Here is a 26,280-nt window from a genome sequence, read left to right on the forward strand (position 1 = left end):
CGGGGGTGGAAACCCCTACCATCGGCCTCTGGAGACCCCTTGAGATATTTCATTCACTTAAAACAAAGACAGTTCTTGGGTTTCAGTGAAGAACCATCTACTTGTTATACACCTTTAAAAAAAAAAAAAAAAAAAGTTATTTATTGGAATCTTTGGTTCCATGAAGAACCTTCAACATCCATGGAATCTTTCATTTCCACAAAAGGTTCTTTAGATTACTAAATGTGCTCAGTACAAAGAAAACTGGTTCAAGAACTGTTCACTGAAAAGTTTGAGGAACCCAAAATGGTTCTTCCATGGCATCAATGTGAAAACTCCCTTTTTGGGTCTTTATTTATAAGATTTGATTCTTCAGAGATTTGATTCTTCAGTCAAGAAGCAGTTTTGGTTCTTGGGTTTCTAAGGTTCTTGAGTTGCTATAGTTCTTTGGGGAGCCATTGGGCCCCAAAATCTTAGAAATTACAAAAATACATATTTTTTTAATATGTATTAAAAAAGTCAATAATATTGACCCAAACAGGTTCTCTGATGGAATTAAACAGTTTTGGTTATTGTTGCTGATCAAAAACAGTTTTTGGCTCCTCAAGTTTCAGCCTATTTGGTTTTTGGGTTCTGAAGCACCAACTTCACAGATTGTCTCTAAAGAAATGAAGAATAAAAAGTTCTCTATAGAACCTCAAATGACTCCCCAACACTTTATGATTCTCCAGAGAACCAACAAGCTTTTGATGTTTCGCTGTAGGTTCTAGGCAAAATGGTTCTCGGTTATCTAGAGTTCTTCAGATCAGCATATTGACTTCTAGGCTCTAAATTTTTTAGTATAGAAGTTTTTCTAAAGAAGTAGAGAACAAAAAGTGATTGTGAAACCTGAACAGGTTCGAAATTAAACACTTGTTTCTTGGCTCTCTAAAGTTCAGCATATTGGTTTCTGGGTTCTGAGGCACCAGGTTCGCAGATGGTGTGTTAATAAGCGGAGAATAAAAGGTGATCATGAAAACTAAACAGGTTCTCTGATGAAATTAAACACTTTTGGTTCTTCTTGTTGATCATAAACAGCTTTTGGTTCAACATATTGGTTTCTGAAGTGTCAAATTCATAGATTAGTTTCCAGAAATTTGATAAATTAAAAAGTTCTCTGTGGAACCTCGCATGGCACTTCTATGCTCTTAAAAATAAAATTTCTAAAAGGAAACCACAGAATAATTATTCTTATTATCTTTTGAGAGAAGAACATATTTAAAAATCTAAAGGACATTTTTCTAATATAAAGAAACTTTCATGCAATAGAAAGATTCTACACTGAACCGTTGATACCAACCTTTATTTTTAAAGAGTTTTCATTTCTTGTTAGAACCTATTAGAGTTTAAGAAACCATAATGATGTTGAGCCTTTAGGATGTCCATGAGCTGTCAAACGTATGCAAATGCCCAGTTTAATGTCTTTAATAGATAATAACCTCCGTCCCTGAAACTTGAAGCCCTAACCGCACAGACTCGGAGCAGATCTGTTGCTCTGTCCTGAAGGATACTGTTACACCTTTACTTTTTGGTGAAGAAGCAGGACAGATCCAGGGTGGGAGGGCTGTTCTCAATCCACTCATGGAAACACAACCGATCTCGACTGGGAAGATTACATGCAAATAAAAGTACTCACTTGTTTTTGTCGCTCATGTTGACCGTCTTCTACCAGAGACGCTCTTATTTCTCCTTACGCTGAATTAAAGTGCGTCCAGGCTTCAGAAAGACTTTCAAAATACGCGCAAGTGCGAGTTGGCTCCAAGTTCAGCGTGTCTGGATACAGAGACTCACTTCTGTTTGTCTGGAGCCAGAGTTAATTCGCTGCTGCTTCTACTAACTACAATGCATTCAGTCACTCCAGCAGTCATAACGCAACAGGCTCACGAACTCTCTCCGTCCCGTCGGAAAACGCTCCACGTTGCGCGTAAACCTGCTCGCGTCGCGTCGCGCTCGTCTTGAGTCTTGTTCCATATTTAAAGATCTCGCCCTCCTCCGGCGTGACGCAGCAGTGGGAGGATGAGACACGAGAGGTCAGCATGTGAGATGCAACAGTGAATCCCTGCATCCGCACCGAAACACTGAGCGCACAGGCTGAACACATCTGAAAAATACTCAAGTTCACAGTTAGGAAACCTTTCTGCAATATATACAGCATATACATTCAATTAAATACGCGTAAGTGAGGCATAAGTTTGCTTCTATGCTGTGCAACATGACTGTAGCAAGCAGTGTATATGATTACATATACATATATATTTACTGAATATATATATAGGCCATATATATACACACAGATACACATTAAATATGATGAGGTGAAGCATAAAATTGAAGTTATTTTATGTCATGTAGCAGGACTTTAGCAAGCAATGTGTTTACATATACATATATTGAATATATAGATAGATACACACACACAGAAATACAGTAACTATAAGGTGAAGCATATATATAAAAGCATATCTAAATGTTAGGTTTTATATATATATATATATATACACACACACACATATACACAGAGTAGTCAACATTTCAAGTGGATCAAAAAATTAATCAAAGTTGTCCTAAGACAAGAACACATTTTGGTTTTATGACAATTTTGTTGAAAGGTTTTGATCCACTTCAAATGTTGACTAGTGTATATGTGTGTGTGTGTATATATGAATATTATACATGATACATATAAAACATTAACTACATTCTCTAAATGATGTACCAAATTTGTAAATTAATATAGTCAAAATAATACATAATATAACAATATTATAACTCTTAATAAACAAACTGGGTTTTAATGTTGGAAATATTCAGATAAGCTTTAATGCGCAGTAATATGACTTAAGTATATAAATGAAATCAATACACATTATAAGATTATTATGATATAACATAAATTAGATCTATCTATAAGAACCTTTCCTTGAATAATGATTCTATTTACAAAACCATGAAACCCCTAAAGATAAACATGCTTCTTGAGCACCTGATTCTTGCAGACATACAAATATTTGGTACTGTAGACTTGTTCAACATTTAGTAGAATGTTCCAAATCATTTAGAAAAACTCCAAGAAAGTCATCCAGTTCAAGTTTCACACATTTCATGAAAACCTTGTTGTACTTACTGTACTTAAAATCCTGAGTAAGGATTGTGAATACCTCAGTTCTTTCTAATTTATGGCAGGAAATGATGACTTAAAATTCAAGGAATAGCATAAGTTTCTTGTTTTTAAAGGGCTGTAGAACTACGCCACCAACTGGCCGTTCAGGACTATCAGAACACACCTGCGCACCTCATAGTATCACACACTGGTTCACAGGAACAACTTTCCCAAAAAGCCCTCACTCAGTATTCACTCTCCCTCATGCAGCTCCTGCATACGGGCTTCAAAGCACATGAGGGAGACTGAACGATGATTCAGCTGCTTTTGGGTAAACTATTCCTTTAAACCACACAAAGAATGCTTTGATTAATGCAGAATGGTTGAACATATATACATATTATTGTTTGGGGTCAGTAAGATTTTTCAAAATAAATTAATACATTTATTCAGCAAGGATGCATTAAATTGATCAAAAGTGATTTCAATTTCAAATTAATGTTGTTCTTTGGAATTTTCTATTCATCAAACAAATCTTGAAAAAAAAAAAAAAAAAAAAGTCAATTTCCACAAAAATATTAATCAGCACAGCTGTTTTCAACACTCAATAATTGGAAATGTTTCTTGAGCAGCAAATCAGCATATTAGAATGATTTCTGAAGGATCACGTGACACTGAAGACTGGAGTAATGATGCTGAAAATTCTGCTTTGATCACAGAAATAAATTACATTTTAAAATATATTAAATAGAAAACAGTCATTTTAAATTGTAATAATATTTCATAATATTACTGATTTTACTGTATTTTTGATCAAATAAATGGAGCCTTGGTGAGCAGAAGACTTATATTTGTTCTTTAAAAGAAATAAAGGTGATTATTATTATTTTTTATTATTTAATACATGAAGTAGAAAAGTAAACAAATTTAAATAATAAAAACACTGATAAGTGCTAAATGGACACCACGGTTTCACACAAAATTTCTTCGTTTCAAAATGTAAAAACAAACAAACAATTAAAAAAAAAACCAAACCACAATGTTACATTATTCGTCCAATAATCTCTTTTCTCATTGCAATCACAGGGTGCTCAGAAATTCCTTCACCTGGGGAAAAAAAAACAAAAAAACAAAACCTTTAATACACTTATTAATGCATGGTGTGATGCATTCATGGGCATGCAGAGAAAATGTGTGTGTTCCACATTAGGAATAATGTGTGTGGATGCCACAAAGTGTGTGTGTCTAGAGTATAAATCATGTATAACATGCTTTTTCCACAGTATATAATGGACCATGTATTGCGATCTCATCATGAGATGCAACTTCAGTTCCACCACATTTGACAAACATCACTCATCACATGCTCTGGGTGATATGCTAGTTAACAAAAATATAAATTTATCATTTACTCATCCCCATGTCATTCTAAGAATCATCAAACATAATGAGGGTGAGTAAAAAAAAAAAAAAAAGACAGAATGATGAGTTTTTTATTTTACTGTTTGTGTCATACCTTCTCAATCATATCAGCACACTTGATCTTGTTGTCTTTAAAATCGTCATTGACATCCAGGGTAAGAACCGGCACTTCATTCAGATACTCAAACTCCATACTGCACACACACATGCACAATGAGGGTGTATCATTTATTTATAATATATAATTAATTACATTTTAGAAAGAATTACATTTTTCTCACTACATTTTACATTCTTAAAAAAGATTGAGTAAAGATTAATAAAAATATATATAATAGAAATTACTTTAAGAATATTTTACATCCTTGAAAAAGCTCATATATTAAATTAAATATAAATTAATAAATTAAATGAATAATAATAATAATAATAATAATTTCTTTTGTATAATCTAATTACATTTTACATTGTTAACAAAAATATGTAAATAATAATTGTATACACATTTATGTATCTATATCTACTCATCTATCTATATATAATTAGTAGATATTATAAATTATAATATAAAAATATTATACATAATATATTTTACATCCATAAGTTAACAAAAATATCTAAATGTAAAAAATGAAAATGTATAATTATTTTTGTATCTTGTTTCATTTAACATCCTTAAAAAGTAAATGCATTTAAAATATCATTATATTTATTACAATTAATAAATTTGTAATAATTTCTCATTTTATATAAATTTACATGGCTAAATTATATTAAATTAAAAATGCTTTTTTTGAGTGAAGACACTATAATGGCTGGTGTGTGTGTGTGTGTGTTACCTCATAGTCCTGTGCTGTAACCAGCACTCATGTTTATAGTGGAGTTTCTCCAGATATTCCAGTGGAATTCCCTGTTCCTCATCTCTTCCTCTCAAATGCAATCGCTCCAAACATCTCTGAAACACAAAATCGCCTCGTTTACTTTTTTTTTTTTTTTTTTCACAGCACAGCAGAATCACTTTAAAGGCCTCATCTGGGTGTGTGTTCATACTTCTGGTTTTGCCCGCAGGTAAATGATGCCGTCCAGCTCAATGTGCTTCCCAAACTGCTTATGCAGCCAGCTGTGCCAGTCCTGATAGACCGCCCACTCGGTTTCATTCACGCACTCACTTTCATAGAGGTTAGAGGCAAAGATGTACCTGCAACACAACAATCAAAGTGATTAAAGTAAGCCGATTAGTTGATATTTCTATTTATTTGACTTTGTGACATAATGACGGTTGTATAACAATCACAGACCCTTCATCAACGAAACGAGGGGACGCATTTCAGATGTTTGATAACGGATATTAATACCAGGTGCAGTCTACCTGTCGCTGTACACGGATCGCTCGAAGAACTGCACCGGATTCTCAGCCTCTCGCAGCTTGCCGTTGGTGGATCTGATCTGCGAGCGGATGCGGCTCATGCAGGCGTAGCTCTGGAAGGTGTAGGCCCAGCGCTCGGGCTTCTCGTACATCATCTGCAGCACGTTTCCTCCACTCTTCTGAGAGGTGGTCAATTCCTGAACAAACACATACACGTTATATTGGGCTACATTTGTTAGGCGTCTAATATTTGTGTCAAATTCCAGATAGAAATTGATCAGATAATTATGTATGTGTATAAATAAATAAATAAATAAAGAATGATATGGCTGATAAAGATATACAAATATTGATCAATTCATTATATTTGTTTTTATTTTATAAAGATTAAATATCCAATATTGATTTCATGGCTAAATAATATACAACTATTGATCAATATATTCGTTTTATTTTAACCATTTATTTATATTTTTGTTTATTTTTTATTCTAATTATTAATTATCTATCTATATATCTGTCCATCTATCTATCTACACACACACGTGTGTGTGTGTGTGTGTGAAGCAGCAGCTCTGTTCTGCTTGAGTGCTCAGCTGTTCAAAACTAAAAAAAAAAAAAGAAAAAAGAATGCATGTTAAAAGATATATATATATATATATATATAGAGAGAGAGAGAGAGAGAGAGAGAGAGAGAGAAATATGTTTGTACATGTTTGTGTAATAAATGTTTTGAATAACAGATAAAAAAATGTAAAAAAAAAGTACATATAAAGATTAAAAGTAAAATTCAGTACCAAAATTCATCACAATATTTTTAAAGATTAAATATACAATATTGATTTTATGGCTAAATAATATACAACTATTGATCAATATATTCGTTTTATTTTAACCATTTATTTATATTTTTGTTTATTTTATATTCTAATTATTAATGCTCTATAAAGCCAAGTCATATAATATTATATATTATTAAATTATTAGTGTTTTTAAAGATTAAATATCCAATATTGATCAACATGGTACAGTTAAATACACATTTTTTTAAACCATTAAATCTGCTACTTGAAGTAAAATAATAAATATATATATATTTTTTAAAAACATTTTATTTCAGCGAGTTGCCGAGGCAACATCTTATTTTCACTTACTTTAACTTGATGTATTAAAACTAAAATAAAAATGATTAAAAACGACACCGATATATTATTAAAAGTAATGAAAAAATTAAAAATAAAAATGATTAAAAAGAAATGCAACAGTTTGCATCATGCAAGGACTGATAAACTGTTAATATAAAGCCACATTACAGAAATAGACATTATATTATTAGATATAAATGATCTTTTAATGTGAGATTAGTCTCCTTCACACAAAGCAAGAGGACAGTGACATTTAGAAAACGAACGTGCTAATATAGGTTTAATTGACACTTCAGTAGTGGGTCAAATGCTATTCACGTCCACTGTGTCACAGATATAAAGACCAGCTTCTTGACACATTTAAGAGAGAGATAAGGCCTCTCCCGCAGAAAACACAAACTCCAATTAAGGTTTAATTGACCTAACACTATATTTATCAGTAGTAAGTGTGTGAAGCAGCAGCTCTGTTCTGCTTGAGTGCTCAGCTGTTCAGGACTAAACCATCTGCTAATTCCCAGGGGGATGAGTGTCTGCCAGAGCCGTTTCCATCACAGCGCTGCATTACAGGCCTACTTATCATACTCACACAATACAGTAAACATGTAACGAACAGTGACCACAAAAATATTGATACTTGTGTCTGAATGTCAGTGCAGATAACAAAAAACATCAAACCAAGTGCCATCTGCACTCAGAACTGAGCAATTCTGGGAATTGCTTTTAACGGAAACTACTATTTACCTGAAAAGTGTGTTTGTGCTAACTTTCTTTAAAATAAATGCCACTTTGTTTGACATTGTGTTCTCTAATAAGACCTATTTTATGCATATTTTGAGGGAATTAATTTTAATACATTTTAGGCACTCGTAAAGAATCATATTTTATATTACTATGTTTACAGTATTTTTGACTGTACCTCATGATCGTTGTGGTGAGTTTGTACATTGCACCATCTAGCGATGGGTTCCGGTACTACCTCCCACTCTCGATCATATTCCTCCAGCAGGCGAACAAAAGTGGATTTACCCGCAGCTAGAACAGGAAAATATAAGATGAAAATCATATTTAAACACGTTAAGAAATAATACAAGAACAAACGATAGAAATTTCTTCCACAACGGTCAAATAACCTCTCAGAAAGTGCAGGAAAACGCTGTTTGGCCGGATATGAGATGCCTTACCATTATTCACAACCCAACTTCCGCTATATTTAAACACGATTTTTTATTTTAAAAGCAAAATGTAAGTTTCCAAAAGTCAGAACACGCATAAAAACGAATATTTTCAAAAACATTATAATAAAAATCACGCATTCATAAGAGGAATTGTTCGTCTAGGTCGTCTCGAAACAGCCTATAAGTTACATTATATATGTTAAATATTTATTTTCTTCATAAAAGCCAGGACATTAATCGCACAATCAGAATTCACTATGAAAGGTAATTTTAATCTTATAAAAACTAGATTTGTGGCATTCAGTGGCTATGTCCTGCGATGAAATATGCTTGTTAGTCTACTGACAAAAAACAAAACAATGAATGTCTTACCAATGTTGCCTTCAATGGAAATGCGTTTCAGTCTTTTCTCCAAGCTGTCGTTCAGAGGACTGGGACAGGCTCTTTTGGCTGTGGGAGACATATTATCTTCAAGCAATATTGCAGAAATGTACAATAACACTGAGTACAGTTACAGTCAGTTACCAGAGAAACAGGCGGTACGTTAAATTCTGGCGCTTAAACTTCAAGCTCCTCCCACCGGAAACAGCTGCTTTCAAAACCGCATGTGCTTTACACACACAACACCTCTTTATTATTACAAAAAAAAATCCTCTTGAGAACCAATTATAGTAATTTATAAAAAAAAAATTAAAAAAAACAATTTACAACATTAAAAAGTTACTTTACCTTTAAACAGTTGTTTCATGTTACACACACATTCAGAAAATATAATATATAAATATAAAACATACACATGCAAAGAAAATCACAAACAAAATGTTAAGAGAAGGGTTTTATTTGCTCTATGTACAGCAAAAATAACAACATCAGTTAGTAATATTATTTTATTAATGTAAACTAGAACAATGTCAGGAAATCATATGCATGTATTTACATATCTAATCTACCCTAATTATTTTACAGTTCAGGGAAATATATATTCTCATTTCAGTGACAAAAATGCTCTATAAATACTTCATATCTGTCCGATATTAATCAGCGGTTGGCACTTTTACACTATGGCATAGTCCAAACCATTAGAAGCAAAACTATTACATTCGTGAAACAAGGAACATAAATCTAAAGATTTTTTAAACACAACTATAAAAGTGTTCATAGAAGAACAGAGATGGAAAAAAGGTTAAAATGGAGGTAGAGAAGAAAAGCCCACAGTCATTCACTTCATAACAAAATGCTGAATATTTCTAACCATAATGACTAATACGACCACACAATAAAGCTAAATTCATCCCATACTGAATATTTCAGAACTGTACTGACCGTACGAAGAAGTATATTTCAAATGGGTACAACTGAAATGCTTTAATAATTAAACGGGTTTAAATATTTAAGAAAAGTTTGGCAACCCAGTTGCATCAATTCAACACTTTACAAAAAACCGAAACAGCTGTGGCTTGTGCAAAACAAATATCTTATCAGAGGCTCTGAGCTGTTATCATACATTTCTTTTTGTCTCTTTGACGCACAGCATAAGATATAAAGTCAAGGCCAACGCTTCTCATCAGCACTGTGGGTCCAACAAAGTAGCAATTCCAGCATGCACACTTCATATATTAGTATTCAAAACCTGGCTAAAATAAACCTTCATAGTGACCTATATTAAATACGAAATATAAGGTAAAAAATAAGCTCTGATATGAACTTCAAGCAATTTTGCCCAATAACATCAGTGAGGACAAATAAGATCATTATTGCATAGGAAAATTGACTTAAGCGGTTTAACTCCTTTTTGCTGTCAGCATTACAGCACTGAAGCATCAAACGCCTTTAACATTTAGCGAATCACCTATTCTCTGCTTCAGCACAGGCACCATACCGAATCACTGTAGTCTGTAGTTCAGTTCTCATACGTTAAAATCCCTCCCATACAGCGACCAAACTAATGTGAAGGACCTAAAATCATACGTGACCGTTTCATCCAGGCATCATGTCACCAAATGCCAAAAATCTGGTTTGATCCATTTAGAAATATTAGTATTGTGCCTTTCCTTCACTTCGCCTAGCAGTGCTGTGGGGTTAAAATCATCTGTACAAAGCAAAAGATAGAAGGGAGGGTCAGAAGAGAGAGCAGGATCATTGTTAACTTCTATTCCTCTCCTCGTCTCAGTTTATCTGTCTTTTGTAGTGAGTTTCTCGATGAGCTCTTGGAGAGGCGCCAGCTCCTTACGGTCGATCAAGTTAAACTCCTGAAAACAGACAAAATAAGCAGCGTTTATTTCGAATTCAGAAACACCAAAACTGTAATACAGTTCATAAGTTTGGAGCTGGTAAGAATGTTTCTGAAAGTCTCTTATGCTCATTTAAGGCTACATTTATTTTGACTGAAAATACAGTGAAAACTGTAATATTGTGAAATATTATTAGAATTCAAAAGAACCGTTTTCTTTTTGAATATAATGTAAAATATAATATATTCCTGTGATGCAAAGCTTAATTTTCAGCATCATTACTCTAGTCTTCAGTGTCACATGATGAAGTTTTTGTAAAGCAGTCAATATACATAAACTGCTGATGCCATATCATTTGAATACTATATTAAATGCAGAAAGTTGCTGACAACTTTAAGAAGCCTAACTATATTATTTGGCAAACAAGTTGTTTTTTGGCCATATTGCTGTTTTGCTGCCATATAATAAAAGCTGTAAGCCCATTTAAGCTATGTTTAGGGACTTGTGCAGGGATCTTTTAAAGATGTTCAAAGTTTAAAGCGGTGACAGCACCTGTACAAAGAAGATGAAGTGTTTGAAAGACGTGTTGAGGTGAGCTTCCTCCTGAAGCTGCATGACTGCGTCAAAGTGTTGATGATATATATGAGCGTAAACTCTGAATAAACGCTTCAGGATGGTCTTGGCCACAGACATGAAGTTCTTGGGGAAGGGAACACCTGGACAGATGGGACAGATGGAGTTAATACCACAAGACCTGCTATTATGGTAAAGCTCACATATAGCATACTGCAAAATATTCTGCTTTTGTGCAAAAACATTGTGTTGAGTAATACGTTTACGGCACAATTTCAAAATATTTGTGGCTAAGAGCAACATCTGTTAACATGCATCACCATGTTAGGGTTATTATAACTAAACTAATTAACTAAAATTAAAACCATAAAAAAAATAAATGTTTTCATTACTAGTTAATTCAAATAATACTTGTTTTATTTTAGATTGCTTCAAAGGCAACATTCCTCATTTTCATTGAGTTTAACTTGATGTACTAAAATAAAAAAAAATATCGCTGCACCAGTACCTATTTTAGAAGGAAACAGGGTCTCGTCATCCAGCTGGTCTTGAACCCACGTCATCAGATAATCAATGTACTTGGGAGCCGAGCACTTAATAGGCTTCTTAATGTTGGTCCCATCTGCCCAATGATACTCGTATCTAAAGGAAAAGAGATGAGTGATGCAGAAACGAAGACAGACACAATCATTCATCCCTCACTGTCCAAACACACTCACTTTGGTCCTGCAGACATTACCGGACAGCTGTCCTCCGAGCAGAAATCCGTGATGGTGCCATACAGCATGTTAATCTGGTTAAAGAAATCCACCGCTGCAAAAACAACCAAACAGAAACATTTAACTTCATTATTGTTTTGTGCATGATCGATCTGTAATGCGTAATCAGAACTTCTAGTTTGTTAGAAAAGTAGCACCATTTACAATAAAACACAGAGACATACAGTCAATCAAAAAGTCTGAGACCACATATTAAATAGTCTTTATTTTATTTAAACCTGTATATAAGTTTTAGAATTTTGAAACATTTAAAACATAAAATAGTAACATCACATTCTGAGTTATTTCCAGGTTATATAAGCAAATTAGTTTCACTGATTGTGTGACTCTTTATTTATTTATTACAATATATATATATATATATATATATATATATATATATAAAGAGTTCATTTGCAAAAGCAGATAACTCCGTTTTTAACAATTTACAAAAATCATGTCTTTTCATTGTGCATTCCAATTAATCTCAGTCAAACTGCAGTTGGGTTATTTTGATTAGGTAAAAAAAAAAAAAAAAAAAAAATACTAGCTATATGTTAGCAATAAAACATGATAACAGTAAAAAAAAAAAAAAAAACATGATTTTTGAATTTTTTTGAAGTTATCTGTTTTTGCAAATAAACCCTTCGCATATATATTTAAAATTATTTTTTGTAAAGCAGATAGATCTTCCTTTTATTTATTGTGTTAAAGCATCAAGTTGCTTGACAGAAAAATGTTTGATTATGAATTAGAATTGGTACAGGCAGTCAGATGTTCTTGCTTCCACTGACGCACAAGATGCTCATGATGAATCATCTGAAATCATGCTGGAGCACATGATCATCAGGTTTTGTTCGAGTCAATTCCGGTGCTGATGTCATTAGAGAGACAAACAAGACGCTAAGACATCATGAAAGTCATATTCATTTTTAAAACTTTTCACAATGCTTATAATACTAATTTTTCTTGACAAATTTGATAAATTACAAAAGAACACAACACAGCAGCATTTTTACAAGTAGCCTCAGACTACTGGATCCTGCTGGATGCTGGGGGAGGTGTGTTAGTAATTTTGAAATGGTCTCTCGGGACAGACTGGGTGATCGCTAAAGACAGGATGGGTCTGGTTTGGTGTCATCAATAGGTCAAGGATCAAAGTTGTTAAGAAGGGAATGGGAAAAGCAACTGAACACACAGAGAGAAACAAGAAAACCATCTGCAGTAACAAACACACTAGAAACTGAACAAATGATTCACTTTGTGGGTGTGCGTGTGGGGATAATTCATGAATGTGATGTCTTACTGTTGACAGCCACCCATTCATTCAGATCTTCTCCGTCAGGAAGCATGACGGCCATACGCAGGTTCCCACTTCCCAGCGTGGCTTCGGCATGTTTGAGCAGCTCATACTGATGAGAACCTTCTGGAATATTCTTCTTCGGCTTAAACGTCTTAGACGAACGATTCCCGCTGGAGGGGATGGAACAAAAAAGCCATTTAAAGGGAAAATTCACCCAAAAATTCAAATATGCTTGAAAATTTACCCACCCTCAGGCCATCCAAGATGTAGATGAGTTTGCTGCTTCATCAGATTTGGAGAAATTTAGCATTGTATCACTTGCTCAACAATGGATGCTCTGCAGTGAATGGGTGCCGTCAGACAAACAGCTGATAAAAACATCACAATAATCCACACCACTCCAGTCCATCAGTTAACATCTTGTGAAGCAAAAGGCTGTGTTTGTAAGAAGCTAATTCATCACTAAGGCACTTTAAGCCCATAATTCATAAAAAATAATTGATCTCCTGTTGTCCCCTCACATCAAAATCCACTAATATATTGGTTTAGAACTGCTTTGGACTGTTTTTGCTTGTAAACTGTGCTTGATCTGTGCATATTTCTCTCCTGATTCAGACAAGACAACTTTTGAGACAACAAGCAATATTATGGATGAATCATATTTTAACTGGAAGCAAAGGTTTGAAGATAAAAATGCCTTATGGATTTGTTTCTTACAAACAAGACATTAATTGATGGACTGGTGTGGTGTGGATTACTTGTGCATTATTGTGATGTTTTTATCAACTGTTTGGACTCTCATTCTGACGGCACCCATTCACTGCAGGTGATCCATTGGTAATACTATATCTCTCCAAATCTTGAATGGCCTGAGGATGAGTAGTACATCTTCAGCAAATTTTCATTTTTGGCTGAACTATTCCTTTAAAGAATGTCAATACAGTCTATATAAAACACCACCTGATCAGGATTGTTATAAACACCTGTGTGTATTATAATGTCTCATTTTTACACATTTCTCATCTGATTTACAAAGCGAATCTTCAAACACAGACATGCAGTTTATCCGGTTCCCATCATATGCCACTCACACGTTTCAATTCAAATTCAAAAGCATCACAATAGCATTGACATCACATGTCTGTGTTTGTTCTTAACTTCTCCAAAATCACATGATTCTGGTGAACCATCACAAGCGCTTCACAATAGTTTCCAAATTAAATCATTCTCAGCTGTTTTGAGGAGGCCGGTTTTCTTCTGATGGACTTCTCTAATAGGTCTAGACGACCTTATCAGTAAATTCAATTTCAGATGCATCATAACAATCAACTCTTGCCAAGACTTCATATTACAGAATCAGATTGAGAAATGTTCTGCATTTGAGATTTTCTCTCTCCCTTCCTCTTGTAAGATGTAAACATGTTCTTTAAAGTAATTACAGAAAAAGCAAATACGCCCCGTTCCCTCCCAAAATAATACGATTAGAATGATGCGAGACTGTTAAACTGAATTAAACAGCATTTTGGATGGATTAAAATAACATAAGAAACATAAAATAAGATATTCATATGACAGTTGCAACATCATGCACTGCCTGGTAACATTTCATCAACAGTCCAGCTGCTCAGCATACAGTACAGCCAAAGTTCAGAAGATATTTTCCAACTTTGGATGCATCACAGGCTTTGAACACAATGCAACTCTCTGATCTCAGATACAAAGTGACAAAGACACACAAAGTGCTTTTTGAACAGCACAGTGTGAAACAAACATGCATTACATAAGATCTGCCCCCCTTCCAGCCCAGCTCATCTAATCAGAGAGCCAAGAAACCGGTGCAAATGTGCCAGAATTGGGTTAATCTCGATGCCGAAGCATTTGCGTGGAAAATAGCATATTTTAAAGCAGCTGTCAGGTTGAAACACTGACACATTTAACGATCTGCACGCGCAGAACTGAAGTCGATTCGGTCCAAAAGCTCTTTAGCAAGACGAGCTAATGGAGTAAACTGGTAGTTATCTAGAAATAATGATCTAAATGATAGAGTCACACTCACAATAAGAAGCTCATCTTCTCCTGTCTGTCTGGCCGGAGTTCTGCTGCTGGTCCGAGGTTCGGCTTCGTGTAGCGCAGAGACACCTGGCAACAAACTTCCCACAGCCGCTGTGGATCCTCTAATGTGATTTGTAGATCTGTAAATCACGTTACATTGGAGTAATGCAGGCTGAAGGCTGACTTATGTTTTGGAGATCTGTGTTAACGCCAAACCACAAAATCTCGCGATGGTTCGAGTCGCTGATGTCAGCCATTTTTCCGATTATGTTTTCTATATTATTATAATTATTTAGAAAAACTAACAATAGATTTAATATGTGGTTACAAAGAGATTTATCTTTGCAGGGGAGGGTCCTGTTGTCCAAAGCGGAAGGAATGTCCAGGTCAGTTTATATTTGCTTATCACTTGATTTACCTTCTAAAGTAGTTAAAACGTTGGACAAATTACTCTTCGACTTTATTTGGAAAAGAAAACCACATTATTTGAGAAAAGAGATATTATGCAATTCAAAGGACAATGGGGGCCTGGAGGTATTAAATTATGATACCCTAAACAATGTATTTAAAATTAATTGGATTACACAGTACATAAAAAAGAAAGATAATATGTGGAACACTTTCCCAAACTTTTTAAGTCAGTCGGTAGTCATGAATTTTTGTTAAAATGTAATTATTGTATTGACAAAATTCCAGTAAAACTTGCAAGATTTCATCAACAAGCTCTCATGGCGTGGACATTGGCCTATAAACATAACTTTTTCCTTAGAAGATACTATATCTGGAATAACAGAGATATTTTATATAAACATAAATCACTTTTTTTTTTAAATATATGGTATGAAAATTATATTTTTTTGGTTAGTCAGTTGATGAACAGTGATGGAGTCGTATTATCATACACAGAGTTTCTGGACAAATTTAAAATCCCAGTTAGACCCAGAGAATATGCCATTGTTATGGATGCTATACCCAGTAAGGTATTATGTCTTCTTAAAAATGAATGTAATGAAAACCCTAATCTGGATTATATAACTAATTCAATTTTTATTGGAAATATTAATATTTTCAAAAACAACATACCAAATAAATTTATTAGAAATTTAGTAAATGATGTTACATATCCTCCAGCTCGATTTTTCTGGTCATCAATATTTGGAGACTTAAATTGGTGTAAGGCTTGGAGAATGCTTGATAAATTCTTTGTTAATAACAAAGTAAAGGAGGTTTCATATAAAATATTGCATAGAATTTATCCAGTGAAACATGTATTGGAACGTTTTAAATTTAATATTGACTACTCTTGTGAATTTTGTAGTAATGAAAAAGAAACTATTTATTGCTTTTATACAAAGATATTTTGGGTTGATGTCGAGAATTTCATTACAAGAAAACTTAATCCAGCTGTTAAACTGGGTGGGTCTGATATAATGATATATGTTGATGATTATGGGATAGAAAAGGATAAAGCGTATATTATTCAATTACTGGTTGTAATGGGGAAGTTTCATATACACAAAATGAAGTGGTCGGGTGGTAAACCAAATTTTTTTTATTTTATCAACGAATTTAAACAATACTTTAATATGGTATATAAATGTAAACCAAAAAAAGCTCTCAGGACTTCTAACATTATCTGCAAATTTGAAATAGACAAGAAAACTGTACCATCTTCATTATTTTAGTTGTTTTATTTATTTATTTTATGCTTTCTTTTTTCCTCTGGCTAATTTTTCTTTTACTTGTAATCTTGTGTACTGATGGTATTTATATGCAAAGTTGTATTTCTCTTGTTGTATGTGTGTGTATATATATATATATATATATATATATATATATATATATATATATATATATATATATATATATATATATATATATAGCAAAATAGATTTAGAATTAGAATTTTAGTCTAATCTAAATCTAGTCTAAATTAGATTTAGAATTTACTACTATTATTTCTAACACTGTTTTTCTCGAATTGTTTTCATGAACCTCGACCAATCCTGGACCCCTGTTTTTTTTATTTTTAGGCCAACATAAAGACCCAATTTATACTGTGAAAAATTAATATTATAAATACATGTAACTTATTATTTGAAAAATAATTAGTTTAGACCTATATCATGTTATATATATTTTTTTACTCACTATAATACTGTATTGTTAGATTGATTGATTGATTGATTTAAATGATCTTATTTTCTTGTAATATTAAACTTATTTATTTAAAACTTATTTTATATGATTATAACAATTCTAATTATTAATTATAAATATATATTTAAGCTATTTTTATCAAATGCATGTATTTAAAATGTATTTATTTGTTTATTTAAACATATTTTTAATCAGAGAATAATATTATACAACAGAATGGATATAATGTTTTCCCCCTTTCTTTAGCAGTTTGGTTGTAGCTCAATCTCATAATAGTAGAAGTAGTAATAGTAGTAGGCTATAGTAGTAGAAGGAGTAATGATAATAATAATAATAGTTGTTATTGTTTAGAAGTTTACCATACACTTTTACTATACATTTCAGTCTAATAATAATAATAATAAATAGTAGTAGTAGCAGTAGTCGGCTAGTAGACTAAATTAAAAGTATTAGTAGTATTATTAGACTGTATTAAAGTTGTGATGGCAAACATAACTGTATTTTACACCAAAGTCCTGACTGCGCAAATGTTGATGCGGTTGATGCTCCTGACGCTCCATATGCGCAGTGACGCATTAGTGGCTCCTCCCACAATGCAACGCAGACAAGGGAAACCTCCGAGACAAGAGGAGCAAAAGCTCTAGCGTTACTAAATTAAACTGACATTACACCGAGGATTATCTCAGCCTGAGGACACCGATTCAGCGACACGTTTTAACTCGAGATTTTTTTCAAGAAAACGAAATTCGACAGCGATCCTGAGAGGTTTGGATTATATTTTGCTGCCTTCTGCCTCTATATCACCTTAAAAAGAGCAGCGGCGTCAGATAAATAACGCCGCACCCGCGTCCTTACAGCATTATTTTTATCCAGGACGATTTTAAGATCCAGTTTTTTCAGTGATATTTTCTTTCTGCCAGTTGTTTGATAACTTTAACACGCAATTTGTTTATTTGGCTGACATTACAATCAGCTATACCTTCCAGCCATTGTCCTCGACGGGGAAAGAGCGACGCCCTCAGGCCGCCGCTGGAACTGCAGCCGCCGGTGAGTTGTAAGTGAGACAGCAGGAGTCTGAATAATTTAACGGTGGAAAATGAGCTCAGAAGAGGCGGCAGCTCCAACCAAAACCGGCACAGACGACGATGGCATGTCCTGGTGGTACCGCTGGATCTGCAAACTGGCCGGTGTCTTGGGTGGCATATGTAAGTATCACGTGATTGTGGCCATATGGCTGTTTAATGCAGAATAACAGCATCAGCCATGTGTTTCCTGATAGACAGCTGTGTCCGTGCGTGATGGCATCCGAAACCTATCCAACAACGATACCGTCTTACACCCAACACAGTCACATGTCATGTGCTGGACTTCTAGTGGTTTCACATCACATCCCTGACTACAGCATTATTATCACATTATTAAAAGATGATGTCAAGATGTTAACAGTGACATCATTTCCTTTGAAGCAAAGCTGTACAATAGGGGTTTTCAATCTTTTAGATGTCATGGACCCCGAATATAATCATCTTTGTGCAGGGGACCCCATTCTGAAATTTAAAAGGCAGCTTTTTATGTATAGAGATCCAATTTTTATGGCAAAAAAATGATTATAGATACCTGTTAAACATAATGTAATGTATATAAAAATAATTAGTTGTATTATGTTACATTTATTACATTTTTCTACTCACTATAGTGCTGTACTGTTAAATGTAGTATTTATTTATTTAAATCAAATTATATATTTTTATTTTAATCGATTTATTTATTTAAATCAAACTTAATTATATTTTGTATTTTAATCAAACTTATTTTATTTTAATTAAAAGTTAAATTATTTTTATTTTAATCAAATTATAGATTATTTTCATTTTAATCTATTTTACACCAACTCATTTATTTAAATCAAAATATATTTTATTTTTATTTTGATATTTTTTTTAATCAAACATGTATTTATTTATTTTGTTAAAGTTTATTTTTATTTTCATTTTTTAGACTGATATTCACCACTTTTCCACAGACCCCTGCATGATATAATATAGGTGAAGCATATTATTGATTATTATCAATCACTATATCATACAGACCAGCATATGCTCATCAATTTGGAATGAAGGCAAACCATGATGTTTTCTTCCTTCTCTGTTAATCAATACACTCAATGAGATCATTGCTTTGAACAAAGGCATGTCTAATCAATCACACCTTCAGACAGTGACTCTCCTAGAAAACCAGCAGAAATTCTGTCATGGAGAATCAACACGTAGTTATGGTTCCAGGGTTATACCACAGTATTCTTGGAGTGCCAAATGCATTGGTATATGAAATACAGTAATCCTTCAATATTATGAATTGACGTAAGGGAAATGAGTTGATATAAAGTGATATGCTGAGATTTGAGGTGTAAACTCACTGTGAGATGCTGGAGTGGTTTGTATGAGCTCTCTTTGTAGACACTGTCATGGTAACACAGGTGTCATAGCAACTGCAACTTTCTCTTCTCTTGCTCTTTTCTTTCTCATCCTTTTGTTCTGTCGTGTCTTTTGTTAGGGATTACCATGTGTTATGAACCAATAACAATATCTCTGTCTCTCTAGTGGGGGTTTTCAATCCTTTAGGTGCCACACTCACCCAAATATGATCTTTAACAGCCATCTATATACTTTATTATTTATACTGTGAAAAATGTTTACTGTGAATGTTTTTTTTAAATGTATTTTACATTGTTTTTCTACTCATTATACTACTGTTAGATTTATTATTTATTTACATATTCATATTAATACATTTTTTATTTAAATTTAACTTTTATTATATGTTTTTACAATTACAAATAAGATTAAAATAAAGAAATAAATATTTGATATATATATATATATCAGTCTAACAGGGACTGTGGATGAAAATTTGGTACAATGCGATGGTAAAAATTATGTTAAAATTGTTCATGGTCCCTTTTTAAATATGTAATAATAGTAAAAAAAAAAAAACTGTGTCTGTCTCTGGCTGTGTTCTGATATTGATTGATTTGGCTGTAGGCAGATACACTTAATCACTGCTGAATTATTCTGTTCAGTATTATTCATTAGACACAAAGATTGAGTTTACACTAGATCTGAACACACACACTGTTGCACCAGCAGTACTCTGTGTGTGTGTGTGTGTGTGTGTGTGTGTGTGTGTGTGTGTGTGTGTGTGTGTGTGTGTGTGTGTGTGTCAGCAGCATCAATAGTTCTCTGTTCTCTTCTACATATGCTGAGACAGATGACAGAAGCAGCTGCTCATCAAACCCAACAAAAGCTTGCGCTCCATCCAGCCAACCAGCTGCTCCTTCCTGTGTGTTTTTCAATGTGTTTTGAACAACATGCAAAAGCTGATCCTGAACACTATATCATAATTGCTTAATCATATTACTAATAAACTTACTTTAAATCAAATTATATATTATTTTATATTAAACATTTAAAAAGTAATTTCATCAAGGTTGTTTATTTATTTATTTATTTGGTTGTAATTTTATATTGTTGTTTTTAGGGGTTACATTTATCAATTTCCATGAACACATTTTTCCACATTTCTTATTTTAGAATTATTTATTATTATCATTATTAGCTTGGTAAACCCTGGGCTATAGGGCAAATATTTGGTTGATATTTGGTCATTTTGAGGAGCATAATAACGGTTATCGAGGGAAAAAAATGTATTTATCATTTACCACTAATCACAATGCTTTTATTTAGATGACAAATATACATGTTATTTTCAAAAACCTAACACTTTTCTGTATTTTTTAATTTTTTAGCATGTGCAACAATGGGCGTTTGGAATTGTGTGACTGTGAATCCGTTAAACATCGCGGCCGGAGTTTGGATGGTGTAAGAACTTGCATTTCAGTTCCCAGTGTTCATCAAGCCATGTGTACGAGCCATTCAGAAGAGGAACCATCTCTTTTTCCTTCAGGTTGACGGCGTGTGTGTTGTTCCTGTGTGAGGTGCCCTTCTGCTGTCAGTTCGTAGAGTTTGCGAATGTTATAGCGGCGCGTGCAGACCGTCTGAAGCCCTGGCAGAAAGCCCTGTTTTACTGCGGGTGAGTGCAGCTCCCAGCTCTCCCCTTCACTGGATAATCAGTGTTACTATGTAACTAACATTTAATGCAAAACAAAAAGTGTTTTTTATCCAGGGGACACATGGCAACTCTAAAAGCTAAATCGTCCACTGAGCTGTTTTTGACTTCTAGGAGAAATCTGTAGACTAACAAGTGTAACTGTCTACATCAATTAAATGGAAGGCAAATATCAATGCAACCAAATGATGTGTGTAAAATGATCAAATAAAAGCCGTATCCTTTAATAACATTAGTGAATGTAAGTGTATCATAATCTTTAATTAATGAATAATAAATATTCTACATTACATTAGTTTCTTTTTCAAGTCTCTATGAAATGACATTGTTTTTCAACTCATTGTAGTTCTGTTCATATATTTATTTATTTAAATCTTATTTTTTATTATTTCTTTATCTATTTTTACACTGTTTTTCTCTAAACCTTTTCACAGAAACTCTAGCCCCTGTGAACAATATTATTACAGCATTTAATGTTAATGTTAATTTCATTTTAAAGCCTATTATTAATACATTTTAACATTAGTTGCATAAGCGAACAGTAGTTAATGTATTATGAACAAACATGAATTTAATATGAACTATATTATACACTACCATTGAAAGGTAAGATTTCTTTAATGTAGTCTCTTCTGCTCATCAAGACTGCATGTATTTAATAAAAATGCAGGAATATTGTGAAATATTATTACAATTTAAAATAGCTGTTTTTTTATTTGAGTATATTGTAAAATGTAACTTATTCCTGTGATGCAAAACTGTATTTTCAGCATCATTACTACAGTCTTCAGTGTCACATGATCCTTCAGAAATCATTCTAAGATGCTGATTTGCTGCTCAAGAAACATTTCTGATTATTAATGAGCTGCTTCAAATTTTTGTGGATCCCGTGACACTTTTATTTTATTTTTTTGAGGCTTCTTTGATTATTTAGAAAGTTTAAAAGAACAGCATTTATGTGAAATATAAATCTTTTGTTTATGATCAATTTAATGCATCCTTGCTGAATAAAAGTGTTAAATATTTATCAAAGCCTATTAAATGTTAAATGACTAAATGTTATATATTGCCTGTCTACAATTTATATATTGAATACTGAATGTCTACAACCCAATTGTTAATGGTTTTTGTTGTTCTAATTTTGATCAGAATTAACACAGATTTGTCTCTTTGTCCTTCAGGATGGCACTGTTTCCCATCTTTCTGAGCTTTTCCATCACGACTCTGTTTGGTAACGCCATCGCTTTTGCTGCAGGAGTGCTGTACGGACTCGCATCCCTCGGAAAGAAGTGAGCTCGTTTTTGCATTTACTTGCACGCAGAACAAAACATTTCTTCACTGAGTATCTCTTCTTCATAATATATTTTGCCATTATTGACAAAATGATGGACGATTGTGCACTTTCTGTTTCAGAGGTGACGCGGTGAGCTACGCTCGATTGCAGCACCAGAAACAGGGCGATGAAGAGAAACTGACAGGAACTACAGACGGTTCAGTGCCGTGAACCTCCTCTCTTCACCTCCTCTACCTCCTTCCCTCTCTTTTTCCTTTCACCTAACTACATGCATTACTTGACTGAGTGTCTCACAGTGTAACCTTTGACCTCTGACAGCGTGAGTCAGTCAGCGCAAATCAGTTTGTGTAGGATTTCTTTAATAAAATGGGTTTTAAGTAAATTTTTTCAATTGTGCTATCATGCACAGTTGTTTTGGTTTTTTTAAGTATTGATTTAATTTTCATCTCACTTTGTAAAAACCGACGTATTATAGTTTGTTAACCCAAAGCTGGAGTGTAAATGAATGCATTAACTTCAGCGACCGCCTCCAAACCAGCGCAGGGAATTGGAACTTTTGGCCATTGGGATTTTCTCCCAGAATTCTTTGTTCTGAACATTAGTGACGACTCGAGTAAATCTTTTAAACGAACAAACAAACTTGTATTTTAATGTGTAGGCATGGTAAAAACGTGTTTTGGAAAATGCAGGGCCTCTGCAGGGATTATAACGAAGTGTGTTTGTGTGTTTTTGTGCCTCTGCTAACTGGCCTTTACCCAGAATCCTTTGCTGCAGCATGTTTGGTGTTTGTAAGAAACGGTGGAATGTAATTTTGCTATGCGCTGCTCTAAAACCTCGCTGTCACTTTCTTTATTTGATATTTGGTGAAAGAGTGTCTTTGAGAGTCTGATCTGCGCTCGTTTCATAGACGTTAATCAGGTTAGATGCCATATTGAATTTAACCCAGATAAAAACAAGGCTGTGAGGGACAGACTTTATGGAGTTTTTGTCTACTGAAAGTTTTGTTTTGTCAGCTGAACAACGGTTTGTTGTTAAACAACAGTACAATCCATCGAACGGCGCTGTACTTCAGTCCCTCACAGCCTCATTTTCATTCCTGTCTATTGAAAAGCTTGTGTGAGTGTTTTTCTGAACGATAAGGTGCATTTCAAGCGGTTTACCTTCCGTCTTCAGGAACTTGCGTGTGTTTCTGTCTTTCCTCTCAAGCCATGTGTCTCTTGCTGCACTGAAGAAGGGCTTCTTTTCTGGAATAAGAAACGACTGGGTTTGTTGATGCTGTGATGACGTGTTGTTTGCTTGTTTCTGCGTCTATCTGAGCCAGTCTCAACACTGACCGTGGAAAGTATGAAAGCCAAAGGTACAAACTACAAGATAAAAGAACTATAGTTTGGAGGTCAGAGGTCATGCTCTAACTGTAGTGTTCACACTGTTACTACCTTTTGTCTTTAAAGGGTGAGTTTCATGAAATTGGTCAAGGACTAGATTTTATTTCACCTACAAGTTTTTTTTGTTGTTTTTTTCCATGACAATTAAGCACATTTATATATAAAAAAAAAAAACTCATTTATTTAATTTAACTGATTTCAGTTTAAATACAACCATATTATTACAGGAATAAAACTATGAGAATTGAAATAAATCTCAAAGTAACATGTTTGGAATATTAAAATTTAATTGCTTAATTGTCATTATTTTACAATGTAGAAATGATAAAGCTTTTTAAAAATGCAAGATTAATATATATTTTTTTGTTTGTTTTTAGGATGAAATGTATGGAAGCCCATTTTCACTACAGAATGAAAAGATAAAAAGGGTAATTGCATTTCTTTTTTTTCTCACAATTCTCACAAAGACAAGAGTCTTTCAGTCTTAAAATTCGAACTTTTTTGTGGGTTTAATTTAGAATTGTTGCGAGATATAAACAATTATGAGATATAAACTCGCAGTTGCAAGAAAAAAAGTCAGATTTAATTTTTTTTATTCTGTGGCATAAAAAAAAACAATTGCGAGGGAAAAAATGTCAGAATTCTGAATTTATATCTCGCAATTCTGCCTTTTTCCTCAGAACTGCACGTTTATATCTCACAGATCTGAGGGGAAAAAAATGCAAGATATATTTTTCACAGAATTTCAGAAAAGTTTTGAATTGAATTGTGAGATAAAAAGTCACAATTACCTCCTTTTTTTTATCATGGCAGAATCGGGCTTCCATATAAATGTTATGTGGGTGTTTGTGGGATTCATCCTTTTAGATGCTCACGTGCTTTCATGAAATACCTTCACTAAACTTTTCACAAATGTTCAAGTGTTTTGCATGAAATGTTCAGCAGGTAAAATTATCTCCAATAACACATCTGAGGCTTGTAAACTCGTTAAGTCTCCACCAGCACACAAACCAGCTCAAATGTAATGTCCACCTAGACGTATTGTAGAATTAACTATTATTTATCACTAACCTAAGTTTTCCAGATTTGGAAGTAAAGTTTTCCTAAAGCTGGACCTCTAGTTTTGTCATCTCCTGAATGTGATCTCAGTAACCAAGATATCATAACTAAACACTAATGTATCTGACAAACTCAAACACTACTGACAGAAAGAAAGGAAGAGCTTTTGAAACACCAAAATTGTTCGGCACAAAATAAACTTGAATTGTCATTAGCAGTTTAGAAGTGATCTTGTCCCTCTGTGTATTTGTGTTGGATCAGTGACATGTAACTGATTGACTTTGCAATGATGTGTAAAAAAAGGTATTTTTTCTGTTTTTTCCCATGAGCTAAATAAAGAGACTTGTCTCTGACCTCCTCGCTTTCTTGTTCTGTTTCTGTGTAAGAAACATCTGAAAACTAAAGTATTAACTACTACTTTTAAAGACCCTGTGGTAATTTTTTTTTAAACATTTACAGCTATATGCTGTTTTTAATATGCTTAAAGAGTCTTTAATTTATGTCAAATATTATTTGGAAAATATTATTATTATTATTACATTAAATTATGATGTTTAATATAGACATGAACAAATTCATCTATGATCCCTTTTCAAAAGACCGTGATGAAGCGTTTAACGGTCATCAGCATTGTGATGCTGATGACCGTTGCTGAAATATGAAAGTTTTTCATATTTGTATTTTTAAAACAATATATGTACATTTTTTTTTATGACTTCAGCTGCTGAGAATCCCGGAAATGTGAAAAAGTTCCTTCAACTTAATTTCGACGAGACAATTTGGGGGGTGGGGCTCTTTATAGCATTAGCATATCACAAAAACACGGTTTGTGCAAGATTAGCAAAACATTGTTAGCTGCAAAGGCTAATGATATTAATTACCGTTACTTGTCCGAGACTGTAGAGAGCTATAAATTACATAAAATGTATTCTGATATGGACGTGTAGACATTCCTGTAAAATTCCCTCTTCTTCTTCGGAATCAGTTTCTGGTTAAAACTTGCATAACTGAGTTAATCCACTATTTTGTAGCGTTTACTAAAGTTGGGGCGGGGCTAATTTGAATATTCATAAACCCGCGCATACTAAATGAGGTAAGGGTGTAGAATTACATC

The 26,280-nt window shown here is 33.5% G+C and overlaps 4 protein-coding genes across 9 annotated transcripts in view; 1 reads left to right on the forward strand and 3 right to left on the reverse strand.

The window, feature by feature from the left end:
- slc4a4b (solute carrier family 4 member 4b) overlaps positions 1-2,245 on the reverse strand; it is a 51,342-nt gene extending 49,097 nt beyond the window's left edge. The window contains exon 1 of one of the 2 annotated variants that reach the window (XM_058757143.1): positions 1,655-2,245. In XM_058757143.1, coding sequence (XP_058613126.1) covers positions 1,655-1,671 — 17 coding nt within the window. In that variant the 5' untranslated portion in view covers positions 1,672-2,245. The remainder of the gene's footprint in view (positions 1-1,654) is intronic. The other variant, XM_058757142.1, reaches the window with a different exon arrangement.
- A 146-nt stretch (positions 2,246-2,391) lies between these two features.
- Positions 2,392-8,798, reverse strand: dck (deoxycytidine kinase). The gene is made up of 7 exons (XM_058757145.1): positions 8,599-8,798; positions 7,968-8,083; positions 5,910-6,103; positions 5,591-5,738; positions 5,380-5,495; positions 4,635-4,734; positions 2,392-4,225 (listed from the first exon to the last, which is right to left on the reverse strand). The coding sequence occupies exons 1-7, from the start codon at positions 8,687-8,689 to the stop codon at positions 4,199-4,201; spliced, it is 792 nt and encodes a 263-aa protein (XP_058613128.1). The 5' UTR covers positions 8,690-8,798; the 3' UTR covers positions 2,392-4,198.
- A 250-nt stretch (positions 8,799-9,048) lies between these two features.
- mob1bb (MOB kinase activator 1Bb) lies at positions 9,049-26,184 on the reverse strand. The gene is made up of 8 exons (XM_058757144.1): positions 26,048-26,184; positions 23,883-23,966; positions 15,148-15,283; positions 13,095-13,261; positions 11,750-11,843; positions 11,539-11,672; positions 11,010-11,173; positions 9,049-10,475 (listed from the first exon to the last, which is right to left on the reverse strand). The coding sequence occupies exons 1-8, from the start codon at positions 26,115-26,117 to the stop codon at positions 10,398-10,400; spliced, it is 927 nt and encodes a 308-aa protein (XP_058613127.1). The 5' UTR covers positions 26,118-26,184; the 3' UTR covers positions 9,049-10,397.
- Positions 15,359-25,519, forward strand: cacfd1 (calcium channel flower domain containing 1). 5 transcript variants are annotated; one of them, XM_058757147.1, is made up of 7 exons: positions 15,359-15,391; positions 15,492-15,529; positions 18,277-18,350; positions 21,109-21,181; positions 21,267-21,392; positions 22,610-22,717; positions 22,842-25,519. In XM_058757147.1, the coding sequence occupies exons 1-7, from the start codon at positions 15,374-15,376 to the stop codon at positions 22,930-22,932; spliced, it is 528 nt and encodes a 175-aa protein (XP_058613130.1). In that variant the 5' UTR covers positions 15,359-15,373; the 3' UTR covers positions 22,933-25,519. The 5 variants fall into 5 exon arrangements, with proteins under 5 accessions (XP_058613130.1, XP_058613132.1, XP_058613129.1 ...); XM_058757149.1 differs by lacking the exon at positions 15,359-15,391 and having other exon boundaries at positions 15,393-15,529; positions 18,277-18,508; XM_058757146.1 differs by lacking the exon at positions 15,359-15,391 and having other exon boundaries at positions 15,393-15,529.
- Positions 26,185-26,280: the final 96 nt, after the last annotated feature.

The sequence above is a fragment of the Onychostoma macrolepis genome, chromosome 21 (genome assembly GCF_012432095.1).
Source record: "Onychostoma macrolepis isolate SWU-2019 chromosome 21, ASM1243209v1, whole genome shotgun sequence".
In the NCBI taxonomy this organism is placed as follows: Eukaryota; Metazoa; Chordata; class Actinopteri; order Cypriniformes; family Cyprinidae; genus Onychostoma; species Onychostoma macrolepis.

What these genes read in the sequence shown, in the direction of transcription:
- cacfd1 (XM_058757146.1), top strand. Translation starts at nt 15,462, where the DNA reads ATGTGGTTACAAAGAGATTTATCTTTGCAGGGGAGGGTCCTGTTGTCC. An exon ending in GCGGCCGGAGTTTGGATGGT is followed by an intron (nt 21,182 to 21,266) that starts GTAAGAACTTGC and finishes TTTTTCCTTCAG; the next exon opens with GTTGACGGCGTGTGTGTTGT. An exon ending in AAAGCCCTGTTTTACTGCGG is followed by an intron (nt 21,393 to 22,609) that starts GTGAGTGCAGCT and finishes TTTGTCCTTCAG; the next exon opens with GATGGCACTGTTTCCCATCT.
- mob1bb (XM_058757144.1), bottom strand. Translation starts at nt 26,117, where the DNA reads ATGTCTACACGTCCATATCAGAATACATTTTATGTAATTTATAGCTCT. An exon ending in CAAGTTCCTGAAGACGGAAG is followed by an intron (nt 15,284 to 23,882) that starts GTAAACCGCTTG and finishes CGTGATTTACAG; the next exon opens with ATCTACAAATCACATTAGAG. An exon ending in TGAATGGGTGGCTGTCAACA is followed by an intron (nt 11,844 to 13,094) that starts GTAAGACATCAC and finishes TTGTTTTTGCAG; the next exon opens with CGGTGGATTTCTTTAACCAG.
- dck (XM_058757145.1), bottom strand. Translation starts at nt 8,689, where the DNA reads ATGTCTCCCACAGCCAAAAGAGCCTGTCCCAGTCCTCTGAACGACAGC. An exon ending in TTCCATTGAAGGCAACATTG is followed by an intron (nt 8,084 to 8,598) that starts GTAAGACATTCA and finishes TTCCTGTTCTAG; the next exon opens with CTGCGGGTAAATCCACTTTT. An exon ending in CGATCCGTGTACAGCGACAG is followed by an intron (nt 5,739 to 5,909) that starts GTAGACTGCACC and finishes GTTGTGTTGCAG; the next exon opens with GTACATCTTTGCCTCTAACC.